Source organism: Ammospiza nelsoni, chromosome 4 (assembly GCF_027579445.1).
Source record: "Ammospiza nelsoni isolate bAmmNel1 chromosome 4, bAmmNel1.pri, whole genome shotgun sequence".
Taxonomy (NCBI): Eukaryota; Metazoa; Chordata; class Aves; order Passeriformes; family Passerellidae; genus Ammospiza; species Ammospiza nelsoni.
In genome coordinates, this window is record NC_080636.1 from 16,727,686 (window position 1) to 16,754,270 (window position 26,585).

Genomic DNA, 26,585 nt, shown 5'->3' on the forward strand with positions numbered 1-26,585 from the left:
TTTCAGAAGTGAAATTCCTTGATTAAAAGGAATCAGGCCTTCATCTTTCTAATAAAGATCTGACTTGAAACAAATGAAAAAAACAACAAAACCAAACAACAAACAAATACAAAATCCTTGACACCTCTGGAGGTAACACAGTCACTTAGTCTCAGAGCCAGTATTTTTCTTGGCTACTCCTTTCCAATATTGACCAGCAGGGGACTTGGTTTTTGCTCTAATTTTTTAGATTGAGATTTTATATTTACATAAGGAATTTTTTTTATATGATACAAACACTAATGTGAGTAACAGTTTATATTACCACCTTTCACAACTGTTTCTCAGGATGGTTTAGGAAACTTAGTTCTACCTAAAAATGTGAAAAGTAAAATAAAATATAGCTTCAGTTCTTGCCATATTTGGTGCACTTTTCAGAAGAGCAGAGCAGTGGACAACTCACCCTTGAAATACCTTTTCTGTGTGCTCTCGGGAGGGAGAAACAAGTGAGCCATTTACTCAGTAGCCTAATTTAGAAACTCCATTTTTATTGTAATCTCAGTTCTCAAAATAAAACAACCTTTCCTTCTATTTAGTAAAAGTGGAAGAGATTTGTTTACTAGGAGCATGCAAGAGGTGTTCAAAATTTCTTCTGCTAACATTCAGCATTCTGTTTCAACCATTTCAACACTGTCTTATAGTGGTAGTTTGCAATTTATGCCCCTCACTTCTTTGTTTTAAAAAAACTTCACAAGTGCTTAAAAGCAAGCCAGGTGACCTTCACGTTTAAAAACTGCTGAGGCCAAGTAGATTTCTGCAGTCCTGTGTAGCTATTCAGATCATGCTTAGCAAGTGTGAACCATTGAGAAGCTCAGCTACCTTGAACAGTTTTCCCAAACCCCTGTCCTGACACCCAACACCCACTGCACCAGTGCCATGGGTGGGCTCTCATGTGCTGTTCAAAAGCAACACCTGGAAAAAACTGAAAGTTAAGAGAAATGAGCCTAAAACACAACTTCAAGATATTACCTCTCTTATGTCTTCATTGCCTTCTTTTATATTCTCTGTTGCACCCACAACTAATTGATGGATATTGTCAATATCAGTCTCCTGTTTAAAAAAGAAATAAAATTGAGAAATAGTAATGAATGTTACAAAAAAAACCAAACTACTTCCAAGGACTTGGGGAACAAGCAGAACTCAAAATAAAATCTGGTATTACTAACATTTTTGTTTCATTGATGCAAAGGTAGAGAGTAATACATTAAAGTTGTAATTTCTTTTTCGGTGATTTTATGAACCTGAATGGAAACTACCAGGACCATGAGGAAATCTCCCATTTATCTAGAGTCAAATCTAACCTGTCTGATTTTTCCAGCTCTTTTGGAAGAGGTACCAACATTTCCAGAAAGGATGTTGTTACATAACACATTTAACAGAACACCAATTCTGAGGCAGAAGGAGCATTCTAACACACATCTCTCATTTTCCATTCCTGGTACATTCTAATAAGTAATAACAGTAAATATCTTGATTTTGAATTTGAAAAACAAAAGTATTTTCCTTCACATTTGTATTAAAGATTTGTTAATTTTATATTCACAAGTTGGCAATCAAGACCAAAATGCCCCCAAGAAAATCTTTAAGTTGTATTTGCTGCTCTAGTATTAAATTATACTAACCTGTTGCAAGACTTTCTCAGTGAATATCTCTTGTAATCTGGAGATTTCCACCACTTTTCCTTCAATTTGTCTTGGCAAAGAACAGAAACACTCTATTAGAAACTAGTGCAAACATGTCTTGCTGCTGCAGATTCAGACCCTCCAGGCCAGTAAGTGGCTGCTCAGGAGGCCACTGTTCTGTCAGTTGCCTGTGAGGCAGCAATAACAGGGACTGGGGCTTGGACAGTGCCTGGTTGGAAGACAACCAGCCCCCAGTGAAGCCCTGGGAAAGGCTCACTGAGCCCCAGAAATGCTCAGTGAGCAGCTTTCACTGCCAGGTATTTCACTTGTCTCCCTTCTTTCATTTCATATAATACCATTCATGCTGGGCTTTAAGCAGTTGACTTTGACACACCCTTTTCATATGCTACTCTGGTGTGTGCAGTTCACCTGGCCTAGGACTGATACCCAAAAGTCAGTTTCTAGCTTGAGTAGCTGTTTGGGTGTTCTGCACAGCTGGGGAGAGTGATGGCACCACTGCCTGCCTCTACATGGGGTCAGCAGTGGCACCTCCCCTACTGCCATCTGGATATCCAGCAGACAACAGGACAGAAATGGAAAATGTAGTACTTTAAAATGTGGATAAGGGAGAATGTAAGAATGCCTTCCATATGTAACCAGTGCTGCCATTCTTTACACTGTGGGACAGCACATGGTTCCTCTCCTGGGCACTGGTGATTTGTCCCAGGAGCAGGCAGGTGTCCTGCAGCCAACGCCCTGCACACGGGGGCTGACGGGGGCATGGGACCAGCACAGGCCACTGTCAAGGGACAGAAACTGTACCTGACTTCATCGAAGAGATTGTTCATCTCACCAACAAGTCTCTGGTTCTCCTGCTCAAACTGGAAAAAGGGGAGAAGGAAATGACACATGAAATGTATATGTTTAACTTCCCAGAAGTGAGTCTGAAATGACAGGTATGCCTTTGAAGAAGGGTAGCAGTATCTCACAGGGAAAGGTTTAGTCTTCTGTCATGGGCAATTTCTATCATAAAGAATGAAGAAAAAGATTTTATTTCTTTGAACATCCAGATTTTTTAAAACATCCAGATTTCTTTCTGCAAGAGGCTCACTGCCTACCTCATTGGTAAAGAACAGCCTTCTCTCCTGGGGTAAAGGATTCCACAGAGTCTAAGAGGAAGGTTACTGGGCACTGCCACCTTCACTGTGGGTAGCAGTCTCAGGGAAGGTGCCCAGCTCCATGAATTGAAGGGGAACAGAGAGCAACATACTGCACAGTTCCATTGATTTCCACTCTAAAGATCCAATGGTTTTGTCAAATGAAGTAATACCAGCATTGCAACACATTCAAGTGTCATTGTCACTGCTGTATGTAGTGACACCACGTACAGAGCAGAGCATTTTTGAAAATACTATCGCCTAAAATATATTTATTTTATATTTACTTCACAGCAGCAGATGCTGTGCTTCATAACTGCACTGCTTTACATTCATGACCATTGTATGTCTGGTTCTGGTGGAGTCACAGCAAAGCCAAGGCACAGGGCAATGAAATAGGGCCACAAGATTTAGTGCTGTGATTGCCAGTTGGTCCTTGAGTTAAGTGGGGCCACCATGCTGCAATTTTTTTTCTGGCTTCTGTAAGGATATCTGTACAAATATTCAGCATTAGAAATCCCCTATTTAACTGCCTGAAAAACCAGATGGTAGCTAATTGAGAAGACAAATTTTCAGTAAAGAAACAGTGAATGACTTTAATCCTTTACAAATAGCACAAATCCACTTGAGAAAGTATTCTTTTAAAAGTCTCTTTGATATTTAAAACCTTCCACTGGCACAGATTGCCTTTTAAACTGCTAAATGATCTTTGCAACTTGAAATCATGGCTGATGGAGCACTTGCACAGACAGCTGTTAAGATATGCTAAAACAGGCAATTGAACAAAGGGTTTGAGCTCTGAACACATGATACACCAGTGCCTCACAAAGGGATTTACATGATGGGAACGTAAAACCAAACTCTAGCAATCAGTATAGCTCAGTGATTTATGGCTTACTGAGTAGCCTCTTTCATGACAGTGAAATATTCTGTTACCAAAGTATGGCATAAAGTGACAAACTGCTTAATATATGGCTAAAAAATCCAGGGCATAAAATAAATAATCACCACTCCTTTTAGTTATTCCACGAGAGAAGTCATTAGATGTGCTGCCCCTGAATTTAAGACAAAACCAACCAACCAAAAAAAAGATGAAGTCAGAGAAAAGTAGATATTTTCATGACTCCAAACAGCAGAGATTTTTCCCACTCAATGCAATCACAAGATACCTGCTCACAATAACTGTAAAAAACATGAATATACCTGTATTCAGAGTTATAAACTGAAATTTATTGTGTAAATCACGCAGTAGGCCTGCAAATATTTTGATCAACATCAAGCTCTCTCCTGAGGGTAAACTAGTGATAGGAATTGGTGCTTTAGCAATGATAGGGCTTTAATTCATTATTTTATCTACATGAAGGATCATGGAAGCATGGCTGAGGATTTGCTAAGTATGATATGACACAAACCATCCCAATTTAAAGCCAACACAGCAGTTCACAGATTGCAGCTATCCTCTTCATAGAATTGTATAGGATAGAAAAGATCTTACAGATCAAGATAACAACCCAAGGCCACCACTACACCATGTCCCTAAGTGCCACGTCTACATATCTTTTAAACACCACCAGGGATGGTGTCTCCACCACTTCCCTGGGCAGTTGGTTCCAAAGCTCAAAAACCCTTTCAGAGAGGAGATTTCTCTACAAAACACAACCTGCATTAGTTTTCAGTCAGAAGGCCCTCTCAGAGCCCAACGCTCATTTCATGGAGGCTGACAGCAAGGGGCCTAAAAGTATTGTGCCTAAAGAAAGGAGAATGATAATATGAGCAGAATTATCTTGTAAAAGAAATCACAAAGCAGGAATAATCCTCTAGATTTTAAACTGGCACTCAAGAACAACATGAGAGCATACAGAGCAGCCTTTGAAGAACATTTTCTCTTTAACAAGCCATACCATCATTGTGTGCAACTCAGTCATCTCTGACTGGAAGAATGACGTGCACTGTGTCTGGGAACACCTCGAATCACTGCCAAGGAAGCTCCACAAAGTCATACTGCTGCAGCCCTTTGCCCTGTAAAGTTCACTCTTCTGACAGCTGTACAGCTACTGATTGAAATCAGTTCTTTTTTCTTTATATAAACCCAAGGCAGTGTGTGTTAATGTAGAGAGGTATTCTAAGAATTTTGAACTATGCTCAAAATGATAAATTTTAGGAGTATCAAAAAATCTGACAGGCTGTCAGCAATCACACCTATGTCAAAAATTTCCTATTCAAATGTAAGCAGAATTGGATCAATCTATAAACATGCAAAGAAATGCAAAAGTGTTAAAATTAATGAAATTCTGTTGTGACAGACATCTTGTAGCTATTCTTTCTAGGAAACCAATCTGATTTTGATAATAAAAAATAGAAAGAAATAAAATGAAGTATAACTTCACAGTAATATTAAATAGTACAACTATTTGTGTTCTAGAAACTGTCCAAGAAAAAGGGCAAACAATTTATTCTTTCAGAACTTTCATAATGATTCTTTTGATGTTGCCTTGACTTCTATTGTTTACTGACTAAACAAAGCAATTTGTGATTGTAGTGGTAGAAAACAGTTTTAATTTTGATTGTTGAAAGATAGCTTTTATTAATTTCATGTCTCCATGTAAATATTTTATAGCATTTTTAAATACTAGCTGCTACCAGAAAAACTAGGAAGTCCCAAGCAAAAAGTGTATCTTTTTACAGCATTATTCTGCATAAAATGTTAAAAGTTAATTTAGGTGAATCTGTACTTCTTTTTTTTACCACACGTGAATACAACAGAAAATACAATAAAATGGACAACTAGACACAGGATAAACATACCATTTGTATTTCTTCAGGTGACAGCTCATCTTCACCTCTGCTATCCCCCCATAATCCAAGGTTACTTTGGGCATCGGGCAGATTCCTGTCTGTAAAAGAACCACCAAACACTTGAGATACTGAATAGCACAGGGCACTGAGTAGTAAAGTAAAAATAATTTTTCATCCATGTTAGACTGATCATGAAATTGTTGTGTCTCCTTTGTCAGTTACTGAGATTCACCCTGTATTTACAGCACAAAATTACACCAACAACCTTTAATGTCCAAACAAGGCCAAAGGTCTTCATGTAGGTTTAATTTTGTAAACTAAAGGGAGCTCCATTAACATACTGACTGAGAGGGATGTAAAATAACACATAATGCACTAAAAGAGCTTTTAGGGCACAAAATACTGTAGCAGTAGTCTTTTAACAGATAAAACCACACAATTTTCAAAATGACAGCCTATATGCAAAGTATTATCTTCCAGCAAGACTTGACAGAACCACCAGTTCCTCCTTTCAGAAACTAAAGACAGAATCTCAAGGATGTTTTGAGCAAAGCTCATAGATGAACTCGATTTTGTCATGCTCTTTAAACTTCCTCTTACAGTGCAAATCCCACACCAACTGTGCAAGGGGTCCTCCAGCATATAACAGGAATCAGCTCCAACCCCACAAATTAACCATAACACATCAAAGCTGCTTCAGTCATTCCAGTAGTATTTTCCCTTTGATTAAAGCTATTCATCTGCATAAATCTTTGTATAAGTCTGGCATAAAAGATCTTGAAGGGCTGTTTCTGGGATATTCCCTTCAGGAAGATTTAATTTTAGGCTTAATTATATACTTCTGGTTATAGAGGAAGAAATTAGAAGAGAGCAAAGAAACTGGCTCAAGAATCCACTGTTTCTGAAGCTGTTCTAGCATCAGTGTTTAAAAACCTTGTAAGACTGCAGCCTTGAGAGAGCCTCTCCTCTCCCCACTGGCTGTAACAATCTTACACAACCCAAGAGAGATCTGTACCACCCCACAATGGATCAGCCCTCAACCTGCTTTGAGGCATCAGATGCAGGTTGCAAATTAAAACACAGAAATATTTAGGTTTTAGTTTTTCATACATTTTAGGCTCCCTATTTATTTCAGTCAATCTTTTAAGCATTTATATGTATTTCAATTTGTTTTCTTATAACTTCCTAGACATATTGTTTTTAATTGCTTAAGCAGCACTAATGCATCATCATTCAGAGGCTGAAGCCTTGTCCTGGGAAGCCTCTGAAAGAAGTGGTCTTATTTATAAACACATATATGAAAAGAGATAAAAGGAGAGGTTTTCCTTTTTTATTCTCCATGATAGTATTTATGGAACTCTTGAAAATATCAATACTGTAAAAGAGTACTGTGTATGTCTCCTTTATAAACTTTTTTTTGCCTTCCAACAACCTAACGAGGATGCATAAACAATGACAATGTTACAAATGGAGGATGCAGATAAGGAATATAATAAATTTATTTTAAACACAACCTCAAACCAAAAAATAGATCAGCTCTTTCTTATAGTAGTAAAGTATAAACGCAAGAATGTCTTTAAAGATTGTTTAGAAAGCATCCAAGTATTTTTTTCCATGGGGTATTATCAGTATTTCAAATCTATTCCACAGAATCACAAAACTTATTTGTTTAGGTAATCAATGTATTTACATTATATCAAAATTACAATAAATTATTTACCGTATTCGAACAAAATAAGATAATTAGTTTATGGAGAAAAAAAAAAGGAGAAAACCCAGAGGAACCAATTAGTTTCAGGCCCTGCCAGCACTGTAAAAAAACAGCACTTGTATCCAATGTGATGGCTAATAAGCAAATATACTTATGGTAAGAGGTAAGCAAGACACATGTATCTCCCCAGGGTTCCTCCTGTCACTGTTGGGATGTTTTGGGCTTTCTGCAGCTTTCATGGAGCTGACATTAATGCTTTTCTGCAATTCAGCTGGCAAAAGCCAAACTACATTTTTATTTCAGAAAGAGAAGTAGTTAATTGTGACAGAGATATAAAATAATGATCAAATACTCTGAACCTTTTTCCACACTGAAAGGAGACAGCTGCTAAGCTTGTGGACCAGTTCAAAAGCTACTCATTATTTACATTTATTTCCATGAACTAAATGTCAAATTTGTAATATGCAAATAAATACTGCCAGTATATAAAAGCACTCTCCACAGAGACTACTTTCCTACCATGAGGCATGTCCACTATAATTCTAATGTAAACAGGTGCTTTGCCACAAAACAAAGGTAATCACATTTTGCTTTGGTTTCTGCCAAAAAACCAGACAAAACCCAAGTTGTTCTTCAGCACATTAAGTAGCACATTCAGCTGTTCATCATAGTGTTCAAATTAAGGACAGAACCACAAGTTGCTCTCAAAAGTATCTTTACAGATGAGATTTAACCCAAGGGACCAAGGCATGGTGCTGATGGCTAATTCATAAAAACAAATGATCACCATTCTCTAAACCACCAACATCTTGAAGATGAAAGAGCTGATTTTAAAATGCAAGCATTTCTCTGGCTTCCTAAAAATTTGAAAAGTTACTTGAAAAAAAAAAGTATAAATCAAAGGCTGTAAAATTTAAGCTGGGCTTCTTGTTTCCTAGTCATCTTGTTCATGTTATTTTCACACTTTGACAGCCACCTACCAGCAAAGTCACAAGGCTGATTCCTATAAGCAGCAACAACCAGCACTTACCCTTATGTGAGGAATCACAGGCTGTGTGCATTTGCATACTGTTCCAGACAGATTTATTTTGATATACAAGTCTCATAGTTTTCTCAAAGTCTACTCAGCAACCCCTCATAAGTACTGCAGCAGCACCACTTGTGTGGCAGGACCCCTACTTTCTCATAAAAATTAAAGCAAAAACTCATGAAAGTGAGAACTGGAGTAATCAAAATTAATGTGCAATAAAACAGCTGCATTTCTATTTACTGTAGTGGTTTGCTGTGTCCAAGGCAACCAAGGAACAGTATTTCCCATAGTGGTGCACAGATTTTTGGAGCTAAAAATTGTAATGACACTATGTGGTGGGAGAATGCAGGGACATGTGGTAACAAGGAAAGAGCACAGGGCAATGAAGATGCTACTATGCTGCTGCTTCTCCAGTGGCACCAGCCCACAGCTGCAAAACACTGATAACAGGTTAAGGTGAAACTCATCTGTGTGCCTGTGTGCTGCATCACTTATGACACACTGTAAAAAGGTAAGCACTAGAAATGGCTCAGAATCAAAACCTGTACCTCTTATGATAAATTCAGTGTTAGAGGGGGAAAAAAGGCACACTGATAGGGCTGCAGAAGTACAAACTGGTTAGGAAGATAAGCAAAGCCATTATCAGAAAATGAAGTTGTTCAGACATTGTGAGGTAATTCAGTGTTAGAGACTTCGTCCAGAAGTGGAGCACCCACTTCACATGAATCCATGCTCTGTATGGCCCTGGAGTCACCTAACAGAGGAACTTTACTCTTAATAAAATCACTAAAGAAACAACAACTATTTATCCGAATAATATGGCCAACCACTGCATTTATTCTACCTTGACAAAGTATTATCACAATGTAATGTAATTAGAAGGAAAAAAATTCCTGCTGTAAATCACAGGGTACCTTGGTCTCCTTTAGACGAAGAGTGGGAGACCACAAGCCAGGGAAAGCAATTTCAGAATCACAGAAAGATCTCTAGGCATGAAACCTGAAATTATCTGCATAGTACTCCAAAAGGCACTTAGCTCCAAAGCTCTGCCAGCACCCACATCCCAGGACAGGCTGAAATGGCTAAGAGAATTGAAATGGCTTCTATCCCTCAGCCTGAGAAGCAGGCAACCAGGAATGAGAACCAATGCTCACAAACCCATCAAGACCTGCACCATCTGAAATGACCCCAAGGTCAGAGATACTGCTTTGGACTTCTGGCTATCTCCTGCACCCTGAAAGATGAAATGAAATTCTCCCAGCAGGGCAACTCAAAGCTGTCAAGAAGAAAGCCCCAAAACTACTGGATGTGACCAGCCAATAACCTCCTCTGTGAGCATGTTCCACCTTCGAGTTCCTACTGTAGGAGTCTCCAACTCAAGGTCTCTGTGCTTAAAAACTAAGAATGTTCTGAGAGAGTCATTGACCTACTTGCTAATTCCTTGCATTCAGTGAAAGAAATATGGAAAAATTAGACAAATTTCAGAAGATATTGATAAAAATAAATGAAAAGGAAAGAGTACATAAAGAGGTTATTAAGAAGATGAAGAATTCAGCAGAGCATATGATTTCTTTAGCTGGTATGTCAAAAAGCTTAAGATTCTGCTTCCTCAGTCTCACAGTATGCTTCACAGAAGCTTGATCATCTCAAGCAAGATGAAAATGGAAAACCTGCCAGTCATAGCAATTGGCCCTTCTAAAGTGAAGTACTATCAACCAGACAGGTCTTGCCACAAAAAGTAAAATGTAACTACATTTTATTCCTACCTTTGCTTTCCTCAGCAGAAAGTTTTTCTTCAGAATCCTCTAAAGCACTCTGTGAAGATTTTTCAGTGGAAAGAGGTGATTTGGACACATTGCTCTGCTCAGGTTCAAGTTTGGACCTAGAAGTACAAGAGCCAATGATTTAACTAATACTATACAGATGTATTTCTCTAAAATGAGAAAAAACACAGATTACTAAATTCAATACTTCAACTCTTGTGAACTTCACATTAAAGATTTTGCAGTTGAGATACAAAATGTACTTAGCAACTGTCACTGAAATATTGCTACAAAGGCAAAGAAAGTGTGAATATTATTCCTGGACAAAATGCACCACATGCTCAGAGTTGAGAATATTGAAGGCTACAGCATAAAAATACTGACACTTTATTAAACTTCTTTTCAAACATCCAGTGTATAAATTTATTTTTTTTTTTAGCCAACATTTAGGTCATGAAAAATTTTTAGCAGCAACGGCCAAGCATTACTTCTTCATTTTTTTCAAATAATAATGACAATTTTACTTTATATTTTCAATTGTCATAAAGGAAATACCATGGAATTAGCTTTTTATACTACTTCTTAGTCCCTATTAGGTAATTTTAATACAAAGACAATGCAAAACATGAGAAGCTTATTCAGTGATTATATATTAAGTACTTGTCAAGTATGTTTCAGTGTGGCATCAAAAAATGTTGAAATTAGAGGTAAAGTATTTTTTCCAGTAAATTTCTGTGGTTTATTGTTGTCTACAATGAATTGTGTAACTGCTAAATAGCAATCAGTTAAATGTTTAGTACTGCTGTTGAAGAAGGTAAAGAACAAAAACCAATGGGTGGAATCGCCTGCTGTGCCAGGTGATTCCACCCTACCCTTTATCACTTCCTAACCTCTCAAATACAATCAGCAGTTAATCTCATTATGATTTGCAATTCTCCCCTGTGCCTAACAGAAGGTCCTGCTTTTTGTGTTCCTTCATTGCATTGTGCCTAAATTCTAACCCTTAATTAGAAAATTCTGTGAAAACCAGAATATAATGCAATTGTCATCAGTGAGTGGTTGCTATTTAACAGTAGCAGGGAACCTTTTTTAGTGATAAAACCTCTGCAACTATTAGGCTTTTGGTAATTTTGCAAAGAAGAATTCTTCTCTAATCTCCTCCCTCTCAAATTTGCCTAATGATAAGAAAAAAAAATACTTATCTACATATCTGTGCAGTTCAACTATTAGTTTTAGTACTACTAAACCACTAATTCCCCAGGTAACAAAAATATCAGCTTGATTTGAATAACTCCATACATAATTCACAAAATCTTCTAATGGAAAAAGAAGTTTAAAATTGAAATTAAATATAATCTTGAAGACCAATAAACACTAAAATTGAAAATCACAACCAAGTACTTTACAGAAAGAAATGCTTGTGTTTCTATTTCTCATCTTTTCTTTCAGTGAAACTAGTCCTAACCAGCAGAACTTTTAAATCAAAATATGTGAGTGAATACATAGGAGCAACCTCTGAAAGGAAATTATAACACTCAGGCAATTTGTTGAAGAGCTTAGGATAGTTATCAATATAGAAGGAAACATGATGAAATATATTTCTATGGCAAACTTTTCAGTATTGTCTGATATGCACATATTTTAAACTGACTAAACTGCAGGAAAGAAGAGCTGCGCTAGGATTAATTTATTTCTAAAGAAACATATTCCTTTATTGTTTGTCCTTATTGTGCACAGTACAGGAATATAGGAAACTTTCAATTTAAAATGAACAAGGTGTCTGGGGTGCACTGTATAAAAGATGCCTGGTTCTTTCAAGGTACATGTTCTTATCACATAAAGCACCTGCTGAAATCCTCAGGGAAGTTACAAATCAATTATACTGTTCTTCTTTAAGTCATAATAAAGATTGGGCTATGCCTTGTGATTTATTTGAATTGAATTTTAATTTAAATGACAATTGAGCCACTACATCACATCTGCAATGCATACAGACTCCACCTGGTCAACATCTGTGTTCTAGTTCTTACATCCACAAAGAGAGACATAGAGGGACCCTCCAAAAAAAAGAATGTATCTTTTGGGTTAATTCTTAATGCCTTACTACTCTTTAGTTAAGTGGTACTCTAACTTCTGAAATAATGCATCAAATTGAGGTTTTTTCTCTGTTTATTCATCTGAGAAATCCTGAACCTGGGAATTCACCTGGGAAGAGTAATGTAAGAGTATTAACTATCAGAAGAGCTCATATTCATTAGCTACTGCTTCGACTGCAGGAACAATGCTCTCTTTCTTTGAACCTCTTTCACATGAAGAATACTGATAAGATTCTGAATTTTTACACATTAAAAATATTACACTGTTTCTGTATAGCTTTTTTTTGAAAAGTTATGGGAGCTACAAAAACACCAATGCTTTACTTTTCTCTCATTACTTCTTACCAAATTTCAGAAGTGGTTTGGGATATTTTGTTTTCTTGGTTTTGGTCTGATCCTCCACATGTACTACCATTTATGTCTCATAATGATATATTTGAGTGAATCTAATTGTGCCTAATCAGGCTGAATCATTCTGAATAAAATACACTTATGAACTTTTGAAAAAAATCTCTCTGGGTTCAATGTAACTGTAGCTGATACTACACCAAACTGATAAACCAGCATCAAGTGTTGGAAAAATGCTCAAGAATTTATTTATGTGCACATTTTTTAAAATTAAAATATAGATAATGGACCTTGAGGTTATTATCCAAATAATGCAGAATGAGAAGACACGTAAAGTTTCTCAGGTACTGAATAAACTGCAAACCTCCTCACTTTCCCTGTCATTCTCACAACTGGGAGTATGCAGAAAAAGAAAGTGAAGAAGTATAGGGTTTGAAACTTGACTGAAAAAAAATCCCACCAGACCAAAAAGGCAGCAAGCAATCACCTTTAATGTCTCCTAGACATATTCAGCTCTATATAAGCAGCCTTAACAAGTGCCACTATAAGAAGTGGAAGCTCTTGTTTCAGTTCAGAAATTACATTCTGGTTTTTTATTTTCATCATGTTTCTGCTTGCCATGAACACCTGCCATCTCAAGTAGTATTTATTGACAACACAGTCAATAAATACTTGTTTAGCAGAAAGATAGGACCTTTAAAAAAAAGTAGAAAAAAAATTGGTGAATTTGTAGAAGTCAAATAGATTTATTAACCCACATTTTCCTATTTGGTGCTTTTATCCTTTACCTAAATGAGAACTACAACACTATAAAGGCACTTTGCCACTTTCAGACTTGACTTCACATGCCTGAAGAGTAAAAAGCCCTAGAATGCACCTGTTGACTGCAGAAGTTGCTCATCCAACCACAAACTTCCATTAAAACAATCTCCTTAGCATCTAAACATGAACAATAGTTTTGCTGAGTGTCCTACAAGTGAAAGGCACAGTTAAACTATTTTTTGACACTACTCACAGTCTCTTCTTATCTATCACTTGCTTAACTCGGATGGCCCTTTGCTCAGAATACAGCTTGCACACTCCTGTTCAAGACAGCAGTAAACAAAATTTCAGGTTAAAAGAGCAAGATTTCATTCTTGGAAAATGCAATCATCCATTTGTAACTATTCAGTAAATACTAAGTACTTTTTAAGTAATCTTCAATGAAGTCCAAGACAGCTGTTCTGTGCTCCTTCACCTGAGCAGACTGGACACCCTTGTGTGCTGAAATAGAAAAGAAAATATAAAACAATCTTTTAACTTTTTACAACAATTCCACAACAGTTTGCACTTTCAGTTGATATGCAAGTTATATTCAAAAGCCTAGTCACATTTTATATATGTTATGTATTAATATTTCTTTTAAACATAGCTACATTTAAATATATATTCTCTAAAAGAGCAAGTCATTACAACAAACCAAAAAATGAAAATAACTAGTGTCCTATAGTATTTTTATATATGCCAGAGTTCTATTACGTCAAATGAACTCTAAACAGGAATAAGTGACATCTAGCTAAGAACAGCAGAATAAATCTAGAGATTTAACTTACTTAAACTATTGAACTTGAATTTTCTGGTGTACAGACTATGTGGAAATTTTTGGGATTTATTGTGTCAAATCCTTTTAATTCACATATATAGATATTTTTCATTTTTATATTATGCAGTTCCCATGCATGACTGACATTCAATGATTCTGAATAACGCTCCAACTATGTTTAGATGGCATTTTAAATCTGATTAAAATCTTTTGTGTATCAATAAAATACAGAGATGCAGCAAGTCAACTTGAAAATAGCAACACAGAAATTCTCTCTCTACAACTTTCACAAGATAGTGTAGTAAAGGTATGACTCCCATATTCAGGTTGTCAAAAACACTTTTAATCTACCAGGACTCTGTTAAAGTTATTTAATTATCTCTAACTTGGAAGTACTATACCTGTATTACCTTACAGGTAGACAAGCTAGTAAAAGACAACCATCAAATTTAGAGAGCTTTGGTTTAGGCCTCTGTGCCAAAGTGCAGAATTACTACTCAAGTAGTAAATATTTAAGACCCTTTTTTATACTTGTTAACCTTGAGTGTTTCTGTGCTATTACTCAAAGTTTGAAGTTCAAATACTGGTATTTGAACACATAAACAAAATTCTCTGCTGTGGCTTCTTTTTCCACTATCATTAAAGAAAATGGAATTACAGTACTAATCAGCCAATGGGATTACACCAATTCAAATAAAAAGGCAAGGAGACTTCCCCCATCTTTTTCCTAAAGCATTTAAGATTCACTATTATGTACCAATATTCAGCATTACCTCAGCCTTTATCAAGAGCTAAAAAAAAAACAAACATGTAAGAGCTGCTTAGTTTACCTTCTGTTCTGAGCTGATGAATGGCATCAGCACAGGTTCTCATAAACACCTGGGCATCTTGATCTATCTGGTCACGCTCTGTATCTGTCATCCTCACATACTCAGACATAACATGGCTGAGAAACAAGAAAAACTTGTCACTTAAAAATCCCCAACATAAAATCCACAAGCACACACCTTACACCTTCTTGCGACCTACCATCTTTGCAAGAACTTTTCTGCAACACTGATTTTCACAGAAAAAAATAATAAGTACAGTAACTACCACTGATCAAAATGCTACTCCCATAAAGTTGGGAGGCTTTTTTTAAGTAAAGTATGTAGAAAAAAGAGAATCTCCTATCATCTTGTACATAACCAAACACAGAGCCGATAAGGAGAAAATACAGCTAGAAAATATAACATCACCCTTGGTACTTATTCCAATAAAGTGTCCTAAAAACACAAAGCGAATTCAGATAAAGGAATAGCTCAAATACTGAAAGAAGTACAAAAAAAAAAAAGGAATTGTCATTATCATAAATACAGTGCTTCATTTTAAAAGTAGCTCTACTATGAAATTGTGAATTCAAACTAGAGAAAGAATACTGGATGCACAATTATAATATCAAATTGATTGCAGTATTTATTAAAACCTGTTCCCGTTGTTTATTTCAATTTTAGATTATACGTTATGCATTTGGTATTTTCTAATGCTATTAATATATATTTTTGTTGCTAAATTAATAAAAAAGGAGACCTGTCCTTAAAATATTAACTCACTGTAGGTAACCAGCAGAAAAGCATATTGTATGAAGATATTTAACAGTGTTTCCATAGCCATAGGTGACAGGATAAAACTGCTACAGCAAAAGAAGTTCATCTTGTGTTTCCTGGTGATGAAGTGATCACAGCCTATTATACCTGCTCTTTAAAAAAGGAAAGAAGACCTTAACTCATACCTGCATTTGAAACTATTTTTTAATATGTGAAAATTTCCTCATGTGTAATGCAACTACATTGCTGCAGTAACACAAGTAAAAAGAGATGTTCAATATTTAGCCTGATCTCTTTAGAGATCTCTTACACAGTTCACTGCAGTAATGGCAAAGCTCCCCTGTGTCTGCTGCAATCCCAGGCACAGGAAAGCAGGAAAGCCCACAACCAGTTCACACAACCCTGTCCCATCAGCTCATCCCATACAAACCCAGCAGCTCCCTCCTGCATCATCAATGTACTGCAAGCAGGGGTCTAGATCCCCTCCACAAAGCTTTAAGTACACTCTAAATAATAATACTCCATAATACTCTTTGAGTATTATATCACAATCTCCTCATTCCCATCCCACATTACTGGTTTTACATAAAAAAATCAGTATATTGTTCATCTGAAAATTAGTACCTACTTATTGGTCAGCTAGTACACAAGCTCATATTAGCAAGCAAACAGTAAGACAAACTAATTAGAAGTAATATTCTATATTTTATATGTTTGTTTCCAAAACTGCCATGTATTTGACATCTAAATATCAGGGCTTTTTTCCCTTCCCCTGTTTAAAACTATTCTAAATGTCATAAAATTATTCTTTATTCCTTGGTAGTGTTTCCATTTATAATTCTAAGCATGTGTAAAGCTAGGAAATCCATTCCTCCATCCATTTCCACAAAGACCAAGACACAAAGGGACCATTAAGACCATCTGGTATGGCAGAATTCATAATATCCTTCAGTGAGCTCAGCCTAGAGAGTTACTTGAGCATTTTAGGGCACACAGACTCAAGTGAGAAATAAGGATGGAGTAACAGCTGTATGACAGCTTCTTGATAAAAAAACTCTACTCTTCTATTTCAGATTACAATCATTAATTCTGGCTGGTCTGCTATTGAACAGGATATAAAGTAAATGTGTTTATATGTCTAGCTTCTTGTACTCCTCCCAGCTTTGTAGTGTTTGAAGAGCTCCACACTTTCCAGGCACTTTTTAACATAAGAGGGTAAAATAAAGATTAAAAACTGCAAACCAGAATTTTCTTTTAAATCAGACTTAGAAATAAATAAAAAAAATTTGCCTCAGGCACACTTCATTTTTTACTAACAGTTTAACTAATGCTAGTGTATTGATACACTGAGGATAATTGCAACAGCTTTTTAACTTTGGGAAGTTGTTAAGTTACTTTCCCTAGTTGCTGATAGAAAAACAGGACAGATTAAATTCTTAAGTAGTAGTTTCACAGTTTCAAAGCTAGTAAAATGCAGCTTAATCCAGTAAACAAGAAACAGAATACTTTTCCTTTTATAACTGCTTACAGTTTACATAGTGTCTGGCACCAGTGCTTTTGAACATGAGCTGGTCAAGGCACTCAGAGAGAAGGATACCTGAAACACAACCTCCTTGGGAAGGCAAGAATGGAGTCATACAATCACATCCCATTATGTCAGAACACATATGGCATCCACTAGTACTATAACAGGGTACTGAAGTCCCCATTGCATTCCCCAGAAAATCTGCACACAGAGATTATACTGAAAATCCATTTAATCACCATCCTCTACCGGAAGAGGAACCGCTCATTAAAATAAAACAGGCCAAAGAAAACCAAAACCACAGAAAAACATCAAACAAAAACCAACAGAACAGAAAAAAAATCCAGCTGTGTCTTGTAGGCCAGAGATTCAAATGCATGCTCAGAAGTGCACTGGCAGTATCTCAGCAGTGGACGGCTCCATTACTAAATCAAGAAGGGCCAAGCAAATCAGGTTTTTTTAGAAGCAATCAGAATAATTAGCGAGATATGCACAGAAAATGAATGGAGAAAGGAGGAAAATAAGATCCTCTGGATTGTCATCCTTGCCAATATGAGAAAACTTCATAAGAAACTTGGGCTACAAGGCAACTCACTTTATTTGTGATTTTTAACTGTGAATGAAGAGTACAGTGAAGACAGTGACCATCAAGTAGGCAGATTTCACCAGTCTAGAAAAACTAGCACGTCAAATTGCAGAGAAAATGCAAACTTAAAAAGGCAAAGAATTCAAATGAACTAGTAGTTTTCATACAGAAATTACATTATAATTTGCAACTCTGTCCTTGATAAAAAGGAAGAGTAGGCAATTAATTCAGTGAGAGATCAATGGAGCTTTGTTGAGCTCAAACAGAAAGATCAGAATACGAAGTGCAAATTAGTTGTGATTTCTATTGACAAGTCTAAGGGAGCACAGCATGCAGGGACAGACTCAGAAAAGGATCAAGTGCAGGATGAGACTCAGTTGGGAAGGGATGCCAGTGATAACAAGAGATTGCTCTGCAAACACTACTATAAGAAACACTTTAAGAATGTTGCCCTGGCTTGTTACTCAACAGAGAAATAAAATTATATGCAGAGCATGAATTAATTCTAGGTGTTTATTGCTTTGTTTTGGGTTTTTTTGGCACTAACTTTTCATCATGAATATCACTTGAAAGCTGTAGTTACTACTTCTTTTAGCTTACTGCATCTGGGCCAAATTTAATACCTCAGTCATTTTAAAAAGATCACAATTCTTTGCTGATATTATCATCAGCAATAGCAAGTGTCAGATAGTGTATTAGTGAACAGGCTGCTGAGTGAACTGTGTGAGAGAGAGAGCTACATGAACCAGGTCATAGCACAAGTGTACCTGAAGGTGCAGTGGCTCCTGGTAGTAGAAGTGCATATCCATCCTATCTGTGTGACAAAGCTGTGCTCTGGAACAAACTAACCAACTTCCAAACAAGCCCAGGGTGTGTGCACATTCATACAGTGTGCAGAGACAGGAGAGCCAGCCCTGGAACAAAATGGGAAATGCATCAAATGACAAGATGGATCCTCACTGCCAAGAACTAGGAGAGAATAGGCAAATGACACATTGATAAAAAGACAAAGGTCAGTAACTATCTTTGAAAATAGGGTTAAAGGGACAAAAATGAAGTGCAGAAGACTTGTAGACCACTCAGTCTAGAAAAGCACAGGAATAAATAAGTAATATTTAAGCACTTAGGAAAGAACAAAAAGATTAACAGCATCCAAGATGTATCAGTAGTACATCACAGGCAGTATAATTTACTGCTGGGATACAGTCACAGGTCTTATGGATGGATGAAAAGCAATCACTGCTATATTTTGGTGTGGCTCTTGTTATTATCTCACATAACATTCTGACCAATGAATAAATGAGTTAGAAGAATAGATGAGTTAGAAGAAATAACCACCATATGAATGTGAAACTGCAAAGTTGAACTTGGGGGTGGTTACACACCAAAACAGAAGGAAACACTGAGTTGTGTTTCACAGGATTTTGTCCTGAATCTGATGCTATTTAATACTTTCATTAACAATTCAGCAGAATGGAATATATACTTACTAACCTTTCAGAGGCATAAAGTTAAGCAAATTAAAACTGTATAAAGACATCAAGACTTCAATTCAAAACAATATTGCCTGGAGAAATGACACGAAGAATTTGAATAAGGAATGGTCAGAAGCTCTTTGCTACAGCAAGAACAACTATCTGAACCCACAGAGAATGGGGAATAACTGATTAGGGAACAGTTCTTCAGAAAGTCATCTGGGATCATACTGGATCATAAACCAAACACAACAACATACTGTTGCATAAAAAGTCATCATTACAATGGGACACATTATTCTAATAACATAGATATGGAAACAGGAAAAAGCAGAATAAGAATATGAAATCTTCACTGAAAGAAATATTTTGAAGCAAGCAAAACACTAGTCATTCTTTTTTTGGGTGTTTCAGCTATAGTACTTCCAGCCTAACATTTCTGTGATTCTATTTTGCTGTCAAAGCACAAGGAAGCAAAGCTGATGTTACATCAGCTTTTGGAATTAGGAATTCTGCTGCTACATAAAATATCTTCTGCTTACTAATCCAACAAAGGTAACATATCAAGAAGAAAAATTTGATTTTCCTCCAACAGTGTATAACAAAAGAGAGAGAAGCAATAAGCAGAAACAAATCAGTTGTAAAATAGTGGAGATTTGCCCAACTTACCACTTGCAGATATTGGCTAGCAAATCCATACAGAAATGCTAGCCATGTGCTAAGTGCCCAGACAAGTATGGATAAGCTTAGCTGCAAATGCAGCAGTCACATTCTTCCCTTTGGGCATCTACTATATTTTAAATCGTTTGATTTCTTACTTAATTAAGTTTTATGCATTTTCATCTACTGCCTTTTTCCATCCAAATGCTGTTTGACATAAATCCAAGCTAAAAGGTCCTTGATTCAAATGACAAAACATTCCACAACATTTTTTACATAGTTTTTTTTAATTCTCTGTGGAAGCCTCAGCTACCAGAATAGGCAATACAGGCATACCTGAATTAGCAGCTACAGTTTTGTAAAATATTGCTGGGATATTCCAGAGTGCTACTATGAAAAATTACTATTTCTGAAATGTGATATATGAATTTAATGTAATTTAAATATATATATATATATAAATAATTTGAAGAGAATACCCCAGAGAACAGAAAAATATACTCCTCCAGAAAGAAAGTATTTACAGACCATCTACATGTTTTACTACTTCAATGCAACAAAAGAAGCCTTACTTGTTGTAAAAATGTGACTAAGTCAAGAAAAGAATGCAGCCTGGCATTGTACAGGAGTCAGTAAAACACTATTTTTAGAGTCCTTTAATGGTTACTTCTTTTATTGTTAAATACAAGGAAACACTCTCCACAAAACACTGTGTAAGCATTCAATGATTTTTTACTAAGTGGCAAATGATGTAACTGATTTATTGCCTTGAGACAGAGAACTCCTAAAGGCAGATAAATGCTAGGGCAGGAGGCATAATTACTGGGCACTAACATTATTTTTTAAGACAGAAAGATAATTTGTTAATAATTTTTCCAGGTGTATTATTTGCAATTAACAAATGTTCAAACACTTAACTGCACAAAAGGACTACAGAAGCATGTAATGAAGAGATATCAAAAGCCACCCATGCAGCCTTTCTGGTGGAAAAAGTGACATTTCTATTCAGAAGTCATCTACACTACACTGATCAACTGCATAAGTATCTCTGCAGTTGCAAAACACAATTAATTAGATGTCTAATAATCCCAGATGGAAAGCTCTTCTCTCAAGTATTTTTCTTTTAAGTATGAGGTGTTCTGTGGAAAAAAAAAAAATCTAGAATTCTCTCAATTCCTTTCCAGTGTCTTATTAAAACACTAGGAATAATTACTGGTCCCTGAAACTGCCTAAACCTTGAAAGATCCTTCAGAGAAACTGAAGGCTGTGAAGGAATCCCAAGAGGATTATTTCAAATTTCCAGGTGTTAGGGCACTACAGCTAGTTCCTTGAAGTACATTTTGCATAAACATATGAGTTGTCTTGGTGGTTCAGTGATCAAAAACATGAAGGAGCTCGTGATGAAAAGCAAAGGCACAAGTTAAGTTGTTCACAGATGAGACATCAGACAAGTTACCAAAGACTGAAGATGGGATTCTCCTAGCACAGTGTAAAAAGCAGCATAGGAAAGCATTGTAGCAAATGGACTGAGAGGAACAATGCAGAATGTATAGCAGTCAATATACTAGAAATGGGACCTCATCTGAAATCCTCATCTGAAAGGAGTTATTGCTCAACAAGAAAAAATGAAAAAGCGCCCACATCTTGTTAACAACTTCAGGACTCAAGAATCCCTGCCTCCACGTTTCCAGGAAGAGTGATCAACATGTGTGCACTGGTTTTGCTTGGGATAGAATGAATTTTCTTCCCAGCAGCAAGTACAGGGTTTGTGTTTTGGATTTGTGATGGAAACAGTGCTGATAACTCAGGGATGTTTTTGTTATTGCTGGGCAGTGCTTACACAGAGCCAAGGCCTTTCCTGCTCTGCCTCCCACCTTCCCAGTGAGGAGCTGTGGGTGCACAAGGAACTGGGAGGGGACACATCCAGGGCAGCTGACTCCAACTGACCACAGGGATATTCCAGACCATATGGTATTCCAGATCATATGCTTCATGCACAGCACACACAGCTGGGGAAAGAAAAGAGCAAGGAGAGGGGACACTGGGAGTGATGGCATTTGTCTTCCCAAGACACTGCTACATGTGATGGAGCCCTGCTTTCCTGGGGATGGCTGAACACCTGCCTGCCCATGGTGAATAAATTCCTTGCTTTGCTTTGCTTGGGTAAGTGGCTTTTTCTTTCACTATTAAACTGCCTTTATCTCAAATCCTGAGTTTTCTCACTTTTACTCTTCTGATTCTCTCTCCAGTCCCACTATGGTGGCACTGAGTGAGTGGCTCTGTAGGGCTGAGCTGCCAGCTGGGGTTAAAACAACGACAAAAAATTCCTTATCACAGAAGGCAAAAACCCTACATGTAAGAGAAAGGAAATAAATCCTAATAAACAGGAGAGGATAAAGGTGCAGTGGCCTGTAAGCCAGCAAGCTTAGATCACTACATCAAGAATTTCTTGTGTTTTACCACTTAGATATTTTATAGGTAATAGCCAAATCAAGAAGAAAGAAAATGAATAAGCAATTACTAAGTCACTTTAGGTATTTCAGTTAAGTAGTTAAAGTTTGATAAAATAGGCCAGGTTTCAAATAACCACTCTTCTAACTGACTTTATCATTGCTAAAAATTTTCCTCTAAAAATGAATTAAAGACATACCACCTGTAGCAGGATATTTCATGTATGCCAAAAATAAAAACTCTATTACTAAAGAATTCATAGTCTTCAAAAGCAAGGTCAAAGAAGCAATCAAGAACCTGATCTTAACACATAATGAAGAAATTTTAAAAAGCACACAATAATACAACTTGGTAACTCAAAAGCTCAATTTCATCAACACATTGTGCTGTAGTTGGGAAAAAAAACAGCAGGACTGACAAAATACAGAGTAGCACTTTTTTTCATGAAATTTGACATGTCCTACATACATTTCAGCACAGACTTTCAGTATTAAATTGTTCCAAAACTGCCCCCATTACTTGAGTATTGAAGAGTTGTTAAAACTGCAGTCTTGACTGAGTGAGGCATTTGCTAAGACTGCAAGGCTGATAGCATGGATGCTATGATGCTCTTTGTATCCATGAAGTAGAACAGCACAAGTAATCTAGTATGGAATTTGACATTTTTATGTCAAACTAAACATAAGCAATTTAAGTTTGGCCACTAAGAACAGAATCAACTGCAATCACAGGTGAGATCTGCAGGATTATTTTATGATTTAATAAAGTAAATGACACTTCTTTCCTCTCCTTAATGAAGGCTTGGGTGAGGGGAGAGGAAGGTGGAAAGCACTGAGAATTACCATAACTTGTTACAACTTGTTTACAAAAAGAACATTAAAAACTTCGGGAAATCAAAATAATCTGGACACATTTTTACTGTAACCACTTCCATTTCATGCACACTATAGTTAATAAAATACAAATAACATCCAAAATTTAACCACTACTGACTGCTCCTACAGGAATTATTTGCAGTTTCTCAACCTCTGCATGCACATTCAGTTTTGTCAGTATTAAATTGCTGGCTCCACCTAGTGTTGCTCATGCCCTATTCCTACAGGCACTGAAATGCAGGGAGCCAGTCATAACATGGAGCTGAGCACTACTTCTGCTTGCTCCTTGGAGAGAGCATCCCTGACCCACCTCACACACAGAACTGCGCACACCCTGAGCAGCATTTTCACCAGCACTGACTGAACAGCTCCCACAGCCTGTCACTCTATAAAAAAGGGCATCTTCCTTTTTTGTTTTGTTCTTAAAATAACAAAATACAGCTTTTAAACTCTTGTGAAGACAAAAAAGGGTGCCAGATGTCTACTGATAACTTACTGAGAACACACTTTGACTCCACTGATGAGGTAGTACTGCTGTTACTGTGACAGACCCTTTCACTTTCAGGATTAGAGTTTCTCACAAAAACTGCTCCTCCTGTATGGACTGAGCCTAAGGAACAGCAGATGGCTCAACTATTCTTATTGTCTTTCCCTGGGGAAGCATATCTGTCTGGATAGCACTTCTATTGGCTATCTAGGAAGCTTTTAACCCAAAGTGATTTCAGGCTGCATTTTATCTACTTTGATAGAAGCAACAGCTCAGCTTTAGTCTGAACTGGAATACAGTCAGGGCTGATTCACCTGGTTTGTATGTAACAAAGTATCACAACAAAGCAAATGTTACATTTCTCAAATGCTACAATGATTTGTACTCAGTTAACCAAAATACAGGCTGCACTAACATTTAGATCTTATGATCACTTGACTTAGTACCTGCAGTCCAAAAGATACTATGTTTTTCTTACAAACTCGTAAATTTGTATTTTAATTTTCTGAAAATCCTACTACTAAAGGTACCAACAAGCAAACAGATACAGCAGTTTTGAATAATCTTCAAATTCTGAGCCTCATTTTATTCAGGTGCCCTATTTTCTTGTGACAGCACTATTCTTCCATCTTGTAGTGGTTTACAGCAAGCCAATTAATAACAATCTCTGATTTGGCTTTAGTCATTATGCCTATAGGCTTTAAATCTGTTCACTTTATAAGCATTAAGATAAATAAATAAATAAATATTAGATAAACCCATTTAAATACAGTGCAAACTTACCTGTAAGCATTAATATAATCCTTTCTGTGTTGTAGAAGAAAATCTTTCAGCTTTCCAATATGAGAAATCTAAATGAACAGAAATCATAAATTTCAGATGATTTTATATTTGAAGTTCAGTATTCACACTTCAAACATGAATTCATAAATTTCTTATTCTACAACTAAATAGAATAATAAAATTTACTCTTTTATACTAGAATTTTCACATTTTCCAAGCATAAAAATAATCTAAAAAAAATTTGTTGTACAAAGGTCTAGCTTGGAGAGCAGCAGTAAAAATACATTTCTTCTTCCCAAAGAAAATGAGCTAAATTATATGAAGTAACTGTAACTACAATATTAAACATTAAAAATATTAAACATGGTAACATAGAACATTATCTAAATTTTCAATCCAGAATTTAATTATTCCATAATTTAATGTACAGTTTGGAAATGAATTCATTTTGGAAGACCACACAAGAAATTTTCAGCTCTTTACTGATCAGATATACATGTTCAAGTCCAGCTATCAAAACTTGTATGGCAAGGTACTGACCCTCCCTTCTACTTTTGCCCTAATACAGTGACCAGTTTGTGCCCAAACTAAAGTGGTTTCTCTACTACCTGATAATCATTAGTAAGCTTTGCCAGATCATACATCTCAATCTAATTTCCATTTCTGAATTTCCACCTCACTCTGGATAACTTTTTATTTATTTTCTTTTTTAAGAAATCTTTACAAAGATCTTTTGGAAAGCCACAAAAAAAAAAAAAACAAACTGAAACAACTTTTGAAAACTTCAGTCTAATTGAAAAGATTTGGTGTAGCATAAGATGCTGCTTATTTTAGAGAATGGAGGAACTACAGAAGTGTAGCTTAATTCACCAGAGAAATGAGAAGACATGATGGAGGGTGGGAAAAGGGAAGAGAATTCTATACATTAGCAGTATATATTTTCCGAGGCAACTTTTAAAACTATATTCTCAAATATTAGTTAATAATTCAGTGTAAACAAAGCATGGAAGGCATTTTACAAAACAAAAGTTGTTTTCATTTACAATAAATAAAGTTTACTCCATGTATCTGGGGAAAAGTATCATCAACTGCTCTAGTCTTAAAATCCCATTTTCATGCAAATGATCTTTGCAATTAAACAAACAGAAAAACCACGGAGAAAGAACACAGAGTAGTTTGGATAAATAGAAGATTAATTCCCCCAATTATTTTTCTTCAAAAGCAGCTCTTTGAAAAAAAGTGCAAGGAAAAAATGTACTTTGTAAGACCACAGTAATTTGTACAACTCAAGATAAGTATTTCCTTGTGCAAATAAATAAGCCTCCATTTCCCTATTATTATTATTTGCTCTGTTTCATTTTTACTATAATTCATCATATTGGAAAAGGATTTTCCTAGTTTTCATGTCTCAAGTTTTTTGTGCGATTATCACAGGAAATGTCATCCCATTCATAGCAAACTGAGTTCTGTCAGTACCTTCAGGAGTTTCCCAAAGTGTGTTAGCACCATTATACACAGCAAGAAGGAAATACTGCAATTGTTACAAGACCAATGAGGCACAAAGAGTAAAATAAACCATTCTACAGATTCCTTCTCATTACCACTTATTATTTGTACAGTAATCTCTTTCTCAGCTCAGACTTGGTATGTCATCAAATTTGCTCAATATATAAGTCAAGTTTGACTATGAAAACAAAACATCTAAAACAGTTATACAGTGTTCCAGTGGAACAATCATACTTAATAGGCAGAAAGAAAGTACTACAGAGGACAAAACAAATGTAAAATAAGAAACGCTCCAAAACATTTACATTAACACACGAGAAAACACTAAACTAGAATACAGAAAAGCAAAATTTTGTAAGCAATAAATCTTCATATTACTGCAATAGTTACAATTTAGGAGTGATTAACAAGCAGAAAGAATCAGAATGACAAGCAAGAGCACTGTCTTACAGTAATTAATTCATCTAGTCACAAAGAGCATTCTATTTAGGCTAAAATTGTCATCAC

General features: G+C 36.2%; 1 protein-coding gene across 6 annotated transcripts in view; it reads right to left on the reverse strand.

Moving 5' to 3' along the window:
• Nucleotides 1-26,585, reverse strand: part of STX18 (syntaxin 18) — a 59,292-nt gene that overhangs the window by 1,991 nt on the left and 30,716 nt on the right. For 5 of the 6 annotated variants that reach the window (XM_059470885.1, XM_059470888.1, XM_059470887.1 and 2 more), the window contains exons 2-10: nucleotides 24,573-24,640; nucleotides 14,975-15,090; nucleotides 13,748-13,825; nucleotides 13,578-13,644; nucleotides 10,122-10,237; nucleotides 5,624-5,712; nucleotides 2,484-2,542; nucleotides 1,662-1,731; nucleotides 1,009-1,089 (exon numbers count right to left, since the gene is read on the reverse strand). In XM_059470885.1, the coding sequence (XP_059326868.1) occupies nucleotides 1,009-1,089; nucleotides 1,662-1,731; nucleotides 2,484-2,542; nucleotides 5,624-5,712; nucleotides 10,122-10,237; nucleotides 13,578-13,644; nucleotides 13,748-13,825; nucleotides 14,975-15,090; nucleotides 24,573-24,640 (744 nt within the window). Of the gene's footprint in view, nucleotides 1-1,008; nucleotides 1,090-1,661; nucleotides 1,732-2,483; nucleotides 2,543-5,623; nucleotides 5,713-10,121; nucleotides 10,238-13,577; nucleotides 13,645-13,747; nucleotides 13,826-14,974; nucleotides 15,091-18,608; nucleotides 18,756-24,572; nucleotides 24,641-26,585 lie in introns of those variants that run through there. The other variant, XM_059470890.1, reaches the window with a different exon arrangement.